Raw genomic sequence first — 10,150 nt, forward strand, 5'->3', positions numbered from 1 at the left:
TTGGTCATCTGTTTGTTTTTTGTTTGTTTTTTTTTTTTTTTGTTTTTTCCCTATTATGGTCTTAACAGAATCGATCTTTAACAGCATCCAAGACTCAAACAATGTATGAGTACTGAAAATGTCAAAATAAATCCTCTGGAAGCAAATGCATGCCCCTTTACACAATTTACCTTGCTAACATTGATCTGTGATGAGACTCTGAACCTACTTCAGTGGACACATCAACATTCAACACCTGCAGTAGGCGTCACCTGGCTGATCATCCTTCAGCCCCAAAGTGTTAAATTCCTTAAGGATAACATCCAAATATACAAGAAGTTGTGTTCTGTCCTAGGTCATCCTAAAACATGTCAGGGCTCATCTGCTGAAAGAAAGAGAAACATAGTATCAACAGTCGTGGGCAGAACTGGTGCCAAAAATGCTTTAAAATTTAAATAGCTTTGCACCATGTACAGATCTCTAATGGCTCTGTGAAGTCCAGTGTCCTCTGGTTGTGAGTACTGACATTAAGTTCTTTTCAACCAGCTTCTGCCCATTTGCCAGCAGTCCAAAGGACACAGCAGAGGAAATTCTTGCACAAATTGCCAGTGGGAAGGTCCTTATTACAGGAGGAAATTGGGACCTGGTGTCTGACACTGCTAAGGTACAACTTTTGCATTTTTTGATGGATGGATGGATGAGTAAGTGAGTGGGTGGATTAATGGATTGATGGATCATTCATTCAACAGAAATGTGTGAGCACTCCTGGGCAATTTTGTTCATATTCACTGCAATTAGCAAGGCATGTGTAAGGGCTGTGCACTTTGAGGTGACTTAAGTTATGACTTGGCACCACATAAATACATTTATCGGAGTTTTATACAAAATAAAAAACAAGCAAGAGAAGCCTTCAGAGGCCACCAGAACCTTGTCATGGATTTATAAGCCACTTGACACTCCTGTCATTATTGTGTTATGCATGTTAAGAGGTGGCCCAAGATTAGAGGTTTACTGGTCCTTTCTTTAGCTAGGAGAACCCAAAATATCAGTGCTGGTCCTCTCCTGTATCTGTCAGATCTCAGAATATCAGAGGTGGTCCTCTCCTGTATCTGTCAGATCTCAGAATATCAGAGGTGGTCCTCTCCTGTATCTACCAGAACCCAAAATATCAGTGCTGGTCCTCTCCTGTATTTACCAGAACTCAAAATATCAGTGCTGGTCCTCTCCTGTATCTACCAGAACCCAAACATATCAGTGCTGGTCCTCTCCTGTATCAATCAAAACCCACAAATATTAGTGCTATTCCTCCCCTGTATCTACTAGAACTCAAAATATCATTGCTGGTCCTCTCCTGTAACTACCCAAACCTAAAATATCAGAGCTGGTCCTCTCCTGTATCTACCGGAACTGAAAATATCAGCGCTGGTTCTCTCCTCAGCCCCAGAGTGCTGAAGGGATGTGCTTTCCAGCTGTGTGTGAGTTTCCAACACATCTTCAACTTAAGCCTGAGCCAGATGGTTGTTCCTGAGTGTCTGGTTCCTGTGCCCAAGAAGAAGAACCCCAACACACTTAATGACTACAGACCTGTGACCCTAACATAACATGTAATGACATCACTTGAGAGGCTCATCCTAAGGCACCTCCGCACAGTTGTTGAATCGTCACTGGACCCCCTGCAGTACCAGCCCAACAGAGGAGTGGAGGATGCCATCATCTTCATACTGAACAGAGCTTATTCTCACCTGGAGGAGTCAGGCAGCACTGTGAGAGTCATGTTCTTTGACTTCTCAAGTGCATTCAACACCATCTGGCCTGACTTGCTCAGTGATAAGCTATGTGACATGAAGGTGGAGGCTCCACTGGTGGCCTGGATAACCAACTACCTCACAGGCCACCCACAGTATGTGAGGCATCAGGAGCAGCATGGGGGTACCACAGGGAATGGTCCTGTCTCCCTTTCTGTTCACACTCTACAACTTAGACTTCAGGTTCTGGTCACAGTCCTGCCAGCTGCAGAAATTTTCAGACAACTCTGCCATTGTGGGCTGCATCGGCAGGGACCAGGAGGCTGAGTACAGGAGTGTTGTGGACATGTTTGTGGAGTGGTGTGGACTCAACCACCTGCAGCTCAACGTATCAAAGACGAAGGAGCTGGTGGTGGACTTCAGAAGATTAAAGACCCATCCGAACCCAGTTACCATGAATGGAACTGAGGCGCACATTGTGGACTTCTACAAGTACCTGGCTGTTCACATAGACAACAAACTGGACTGGACTGTTAACACAGATGCTGTGTATAAGAAAGATCAGAGCCAACTGTACTTCCTCAGGAGGCTCAGATCTTTCAATGTCTGCAGAAATATGTTGCATTTGTTTTATCACTCAGGCAGGTTGAAGGCAGCTGACATGAACAAACTCAACAAGCTCATCAGGAGAGCTGGCTCTGTCCTGGGGTGGAGCTGAAGTCTGTAATGGAGGTGTCAGAGAGAAGGATGTTGAGAAAACTGCTCACCATCTGTGACATCTCCCACCTCCTGCATGCAACACTGATGTCCTGTCAGAGCACCTTCAGCCAAAGACTGAGGCCACTGAGGTGCAACACAAAATGCCACAGGAGGTCCTTCCTACCTGTGCCATTCAGACTGTATAACTCCTCCTCCTTCTGCAGGATGAATACATGATGATCAGAGTTTTCAGTTACTCAGAGCTACATGCAGTACTGTCAATATCTTGTGCAAGTGTCTCAGACATTTTGCATAAACATGTTGTACTCATTGTTTTCACTGTAAAAAAAAAAAAAATGTTTACCGTTTCGTCACTCTGGCAATACAATTTCTGTCAGGATTAATAAAGTTCATTCTTATTCTTATATCAGAACCCAAAATATCAGAGCTGAATAGTCAGTAGTTTTTAATGGCGTTAAAAAATTAGCTTGATAAGACTGAATCCTGTGGGCGATGGGACTAAAAAAAGCAACAGAGAATAATATGGTTCACTGTTGTCAATTACAGGTTCAACATAGAAAAAAGGTTTTTAAAAGACCCTTCTTTCTAATTAATTTTACTGAATTCTAAGGTATACAGATGGGCTTGGAAATATTTCCATCTATTTTTGTTATAGTAAATGGTGCAAGTACTTACACAGTCCATTATTTTGAGTTTTTTGTTTATTTTATGTTTTATTACAGAGATTTCGCATCTATATATTAAAAGAGAAGTGGCCTCTGTGTACATGTGTGTGTAACTTTGATCACAGAGAAACTGTGGAGAGCTGACATTTATTGTTTTCTATGCTTATGTATTTTGGATCAAGGATGAACGCCGCAACAACGGAAAGTTGATAGGACTAATATTTTGGGAAAATTAGGGATTTCAGCTAACAACAGTGAATAATGGACGTTGATATCACCATTAATCAGTCTCTGGTAACCAGAAAAAATCTGAATAAAGGAAATATCGCAACCTTTCCAGTTGCAAAACATGACATTAACTAAATGTGCCAAATAATAAATAAAATTATTCACAAATCTTTCTCATTCAATTCCTGCATTTTCAGTTAAAATCAAAATGTTAGCTACCTATTTTATAAACACTACCCAATCTAGAATCCGGGGATCCCCACGGGCAACGTGCTAGTTAAAGATTATAACTTCTAAGATTTTTGGAAGAAAAAGACTGACTTTTTAGATTTGGATGTCAAAAAAAAACAACAACAACAGGTACCTTTATATGGATGGCTAGACCTAAAAACACATGTCAATATTTTACAGGATATTGTGACCAAGATGCTCCACGTGGACCCTCACCAGCGCCTGACTGCCCCGCAGGTACTATTTACTACCCATGGCATCTCTGAAGGAATTCTAAGTTGCTGTGGCTGTGATTGTAGAAATATCATCATGTAACTTTTGTTTCTGCACCACCAGAGATTTGGCACCACAGCTTTATGGTGGAGTGGCTCAGAGCAGGATTTTTCACACAAGAAAACTAATGAAATCCAGACTCACATGTCTGATCTGTCTTCTGGGCCATTCCATCTGAAGTCACCCAGAGGCTCCCAGGTCACCCCTCAGTTCTGTTCTGTCAGTTTGATATATTATTCCTATTACAATGTTATGCTGAAATGCCAATATTAGGTCTGTATCTTGCAAACATTGAAGTTACAGCCTTTGGAAGTTTTGTCTGTATCTTGCAAACATTTGAAGTTACAGCCTTTGGAAGTTTTGTGAACATTGATATCTAGAACTAATCAAAGATACAAACAACATGTACAATTTCGGGTTTTCTACCATTTTGAAGCCTTTGTGGAAGGCAAATCACACTAATTACACCAAAACTGACAATTTCCCAACTCTACACCAAAACGTAGTGTCTGCATAAGCAGTTTAAAAGCTGTGAGGCAGCATACAGGGAGCTCATTATTAATGTGCAAAGTTGTAGTGAAGCAGATAAGTATGATTTCTGGCCAGAATTGTTCACTTGGTGATGCAAGCATCAAAGTTCTTTATAAATCAGTGTTTGAGAAAAAAGTGCTGACCACTTGAAAATCCAATATGGCGGCCAGGTAGGGGTCAGTGAAGAATTACACAGGGGTCAAAATCTAAAAATGCTCCAATCATATTGAAAAGTATAACACATATTTGTCTGATCATAAATATTCCAAAAAGGTATAGTTTGGACTATCTATGTCTGACTGTTATGGAGTTATGGGGTAAAAACAGCAAGAATGGTGACAATGGTCAGTTTCAGTTTGTATAGGGGTCAAAAGATAAAGTTGCATCAATTTTTGTAAAATGTGATGCAAATTATTGGTTGAGTTAACAGGGTTTTAAAAAGGAATAGTTTGCACCATGTGTCATGCTCAGTTGTCACGTTACAGGGTAACATCTGTCACATGCCATAGAATCCAATGGACGTCGACATTGACATTTACTTTGCAGACCAAGCATTCAGCACAGTCAAAACTATTCAATTTATTAATCCTATTAGTTCAACCAATAATTTGCACCACATTTTACCAAAATTGGGGCAACTTTAACTTTTGACTCCTGTACAAACTGAAATTGACCTTTGTCACTATTCTTGCTGGTTTTATCCCATAACTCCAGAACATTCAGTCATAGATCATCCAAACTATACCTTTTTGCAATCTTTGTGACCAGACACATAATGTGGTATAGCTTTCAATATGATTGGAGCATTATTAGATTTTGACCCCTGTGCAATTCTTCATTGACTCCTACCTGGCCGCCATATTGGATTTTCAAGTGGTCAGCACTTTTTCCTCAAACACTGATTTATGAAGAACATTCATGTCAGATCTGATGCTTGCATCACCAAGTGAAGGATTGTTTCAGTTATCTGCTGCACTATTGGTAGAAAACACCGTTTTCATGATATGTGAAAAATTCACAAAAATTTCCAAAGGCTGTGACTTCAAATGTTTTAAAGATACAGGGCTAACATTTGGCATTTCACCCTTATTTTGGAATGTGATTAACATAAAAAATTGACAGAATAAAGCTGAGGGGTGACCTGGGAATTTTTTTCAAAACTGGGTGATTTCAGATGGAATGACCCTTCTGGCAAACTGTAGATGAAACTTGACATCTTTTTAAGAAAATCTTCTGCTCCACCCCACCATGAAGCTGATGCGACAGACAAAAGCTGCACTATGCACAGTTTCTCCAATCATAGACACGTAAGTCTACAACTCCTAAGAGTTGTCTTGGATGTAGCAATGAATGAATGAAAACTGTTTATTTCGAACATTTGATACAACAACAATTACAAGATAGATCAGTAAAGACAACAACAAAAAAGTTCCTACTGTGTACCCAACATGTCCGAAAAGGGGGTAGGGTGAAGCATAGTTTAAAGCAATAGTTTTCTTCACTAATCTTCTTCCATCTTTCCATCATTATTTTTAATTAAAAATGAACTTTTGACTGCTGAAAGTGCTGTTACATTTAATTATGGATAGTGTAGTCTAGTGGAAGCATTGTGAGCATGCAGCTACTTTGCTTTGGCAATTTTGTTTGTTTGTTGTTTTGTTTGTTTGTTTGTTTTTAGCTGAAAAAAAATCTGTCTATCTTACCTTTAAGGAGTTTGAAATAGACAGAATGAGCTAAACTGTACTGAAATGCTGTCGAAATCTTAGGCACCAACAGCAGAAAAGTGGTTTTAACCACAGTGTCAACACGTAAGGTGTAAATGAATGACAAAAAATAATTGTTTGATTCAAAATGCAGTGTGTCATATACAGTGTTACAGCAAGTCTCTCACCTCAATCTCACGTTTGTCCCATCATATGCATGCAAACTAGCAAATAATATTTTCTTTAAAAAATAAAAATAGGAATAAAAATTCAGACACCAATTTCATAAATAGTAATATTCTGACCTGTGCTGCAGGCTGCACAGAAATGTTTGTCTTGTTGATATAGCCTATTTGCCCATCGGAGGGTCCAGTGCAACACCCACCTGAAATTAAATTAAATTACATGAAATACATTTCATGAATGATAAAACGACAAAAAAATGGACAATCAGGTGAGTTATTTGTGATTTATTTGTTATTTGTGATGAAATTAGACATATTGGCATTCTGATGTACATGATATTGGCCATTATTATCACTTTACCGGGGCGTTGCTAGGCCGGTATCATAGATTTACGTCGACGGTATCTGGCTATACCGGCCCGCTGTGCATAAACAAATGACGTCATAGCGCGCAGCCCAAGAACTGTCCGCAGAGGGAAAAAACAAAAAACAAACTGTCCACAGAGGGAAAGATGAAAAGGCGAGAAGTGTGTTTTGGTCCCAGTATGGATATTCCGGATGATTTTCTCATAGATAGTACGACAATGAACAGCAGCTAAAGCAGCCAGCGTGATGAGGACACACTGCCGAATTTCAACAGCAGCGCGCGCCAGGCGACAAAGGCAGAAGTCAAGTGAGCCAACTTTTTATGTACGCGTTACGTGTTGTGTATCTCAGTAAAAAGTGATAATAATGCAAATAACATGCTGTTGTCGTGCGGTATGCATTTTTCTGAGTCCCTCCGTCCATCCCGTCACCCGCAATGACAGCTATTCGCCCTCGTCCAACTCGGGCGAATAGCTGTCATTTTGGGCGACTGGGCATGGACATCGAGCCTCTTGAAAATGCATACCACCCTCCAAAAGCATGTTATTGTATTATTATCGTGCATTGGCCCAACCCCACTTCAGGCAGAATTTGGAGTGGAGAGCTCCAGGTCCTCTGATGGAAGAACGGGGTAATTTAGTAAAAAATTCAGAAAATTAAAGCTTCTGTTTGCATGTCACATTTGACAGTCGTTATCTAAAGAATACATTATAAAGTGACTTTTCCCACTGTGTACAGGTTCTCCGTCACCCCTGGATTGTGGCAAGAAACCAACTATCTGAGAGTGTTCTAACCCGCCAAGATGTTGCCACTGTGAAGGTGAGACCTGTGTGCAAAAACACATGTATACGTGTGCACAACTCAGCATACATTTGGCACTATAACCACCTGGGAGGGAATTCAGTAGTAACAGACCAATAAATGGCTGGGCCAATAAGCTGCATCGGCTGATAACACTACGTAACAAATTTTTTATTTTGTTTTGTTCCTGGGTACACAGTGTGTTTTCCTAACCTGTTATGCCTTAAATAAATAGAAAATAGCTGTTATTCCACAGAAACTTTGCTTCTGTGATCAGGACAATGATATTTTGAAATTTGTCTGTTTTCAAGTATATTCTCGATTCGCCTTCACTACTACTGAGTAGTCTTCTAGAATATTCTTTAACTGCTAGAACTGTCCAGAATTTTCTAGAAGTTTCCAGAATTATCTAGAAATTTCAAGATTCTTTTAGAACTTTCTAGAACGTTAAAAAAATAAAATCAAAGTTTGTGCTGAATGTAGTAATTTTTCCATAGACTTTAGACATAAGCAGTTGAAATATAACACTTAGAAGCCAGGAACAAAAATTGTGTTACATAGTGTAATCCCTCTGGGTACTCAGTAGGGATAGATCAGCTCAGCCGATAATTGGCCAGGGGTGATTATTGGCCCCTGCCAATTATCAGCCAATGCCGATAATTGTGTAGCGGGATGAAGGTCCCGGGTCCTGATTGAAAAGACGTTCCCGCTAGCTTGGCTAACGGGGAATTCCCCTTTGGCTGATCTGGTAGAGGAATGGTCTTTAGTGCGAGCTGTCTGGGTTCGATCCCACCGCCGTCCCAGACACAAAGGTCCTGCAGTCACAATCTGGCGTCACGAGCAGGATGTGGGTAGTCACAGAACATGCTTAAATGCACCTGTGACTTCGGGACAAAGTCAGAAATGGTGGGGAGATATGTAGCGGGATGAAGATCCCAGGTCCTGATTGAAAAGACGTTCTCGCTAGCTTGGCTAACGGGGATTTCCCCTTTGGCTGACCTGGTAGAGGAATGGTCTTTAGTGCAAGCCATCTGGGTTCTATCCCACCGCCGTCCCGGCCACAAAGGTCCTGCGGTCACAATCGGCATGGCTGATACACAGCTAATATCGGCCGAACCGATTATTGGTCTATCTCTAGAATTCAGCCTCTGTCGCTACTTTCTAAGACAGTGCAAAGGCAAGACTGGATTATTGCCAAGTTGATCTTTTTATTTTCTGATTGAAAAACAAACAATTAGCAGCTCCTACAGAAAATAAATGAATGTGAACAGTAATATTGACATGGCTCGTCAGGCTAACTGGTAGAATTCTCAACAGTTGTCTTACAAAGTTATTGCTACCCTCCCCTCTGGCAGATGGCTGAGGTCCATCAGGACTAAAACCTCAAGACACAAAAACAGCTTCTTTCTGTCCACAACCAGACTTATAAATGATGCCAGAGACCCCCATTTACCCTGCCCCCCCACTCCCATAACGTACAGCCTGATCATCCCTGTACTGTTCATCTGCACGCCTGCACAGCCCCATTCCACTATTATCTATTTGAGAGTAAACTTAGCTTTGCCCATTTGTCGATTTGACTCCTTCACTTCTCGTAGAAGTATTTTTTTTCCTTTTCTTTTTACTGTTGTTTATGCACCTTACTTCTTACAGAAGTATTTTTCTTTTATTGTTGTTTATGCACCAATGGCACCAGATCAAATTCCTTGTATGTGAGAACTTACTTGGCAATAAATTTGATTCTGATTCTGATTAATTAACTCAATAACAGATGTCCTAAGTTAATATTTAAAAGCAGTTAATAAAACTTCACACTATACCTAGACTTTGGAAAACTCTAGACCTGCACCCTCAAAAGGCAATAAAATGTTCTGTTCTGAAACCCAAATAACACAATCATAAGCCCTGCAGAAGGATTTTGCAGGGCCACTTCAGCACACACTTCTTCCTTCTGTCTCTGTCGTACATATGTGTGGTGTTGAACTTGAAGTGAGCTTGAGCTGCTGCAGTATATTTTATTATACTTGCATACTGTGTACTACGCATTACACGACAAGGTACTTCATAGTAAGCGGGTGTATAAAATGGATGGATGGATAATTCATAGTCATGTGTGTCCAGCAGATGGCGGTGTCTGCCTGACAGAATTGAAGAGTTCATGCACTAACAAGCAGTCTCTTTGTGTGCCACCAGGGAGCGCTGTCCGCCACCTACTCTGCTCTGAGGCGCTGTGCTCCTGGTCCAGTCCTTGAACCTGTTCAGTCCTCCAGCCTGGCTCAGAGGAGAGGGATGAAAAAACTACAAAGTCCCAAAGCTCATTCAGAATCCAAAGAAAAGAACCAGCTTCCATCAGCAGTCTCTAAACATCAATCAAAATAACTGAAATATTACCCCTGTGCCCACATACAAGAGGTATTTGGAAAGCACGTTAAAGCACCTTGTGACAAAATGCATATAGGTCTATAAAGTGAATGTAACACATCAACTAAATCCCAACAAAGAACAAGAGCTACACCAGTACAGACACTTTTTTATTGATAATGGTATGGTATATGCTCAAACAGTGCTGGTATAGCTAATCTAAACGTTAGCTGTGCTTGCTAGCTGAAGTGTGTCCTGATTTGTGCGCTCGTATCTTAAAGTTGTACAGCCTCTGGGGTTCCTTTTTTTTAAGATTTAAGCCATAAAAAGAATTTTGTTTGGCATCACTCTAGTTTTATTCA

At 40.6% G+C, this 10,150-nt stretch overlaps 1 protein-coding gene across 1 annotated transcript in view; it reads left to right on the top strand.

Moving 5' to 3' along the window:
* Window positions 1-9,877, top strand: part of rps6ka2 (ribosomal protein S6 kinase, polypeptide 2) — a 97,992-nt gene extending 88,115 nt beyond the window's left edge. Inside the window, exons 19-22 of the mRNA XM_034188657.1 lie at window positions 526-643; window positions 3,749-3,805; window positions 7,365-7,445; window positions 9,621-9,877. Coding sequence (XP_034044548.1) covers window positions 526-643; window positions 3,749-3,805; window positions 7,365-7,445; window positions 9,621-9,806 — 442 coding nt within the window. The 3' untranslated portion in view covers window positions 9,807-9,877. The remainder of the gene's footprint in view (window positions 1-525; window positions 644-3,748; window positions 3,806-7,364; window positions 7,446-9,620) is intronic.
* The last annotated feature ends 273 nt before the right edge of the window (window positions 9,878-10,150 follow it).

This window comes from Thalassophryne amazonica, chromosome 2 (genome assembly GCF_902500255.1).
Source record: "Thalassophryne amazonica chromosome 2, fThaAma1.1, whole genome shotgun sequence".
In the NCBI taxonomy this organism is placed as follows: Eukaryota; Metazoa; Chordata; class Actinopteri; order Batrachoidiformes; family Batrachoididae; genus Thalassophryne; species Thalassophryne amazonica.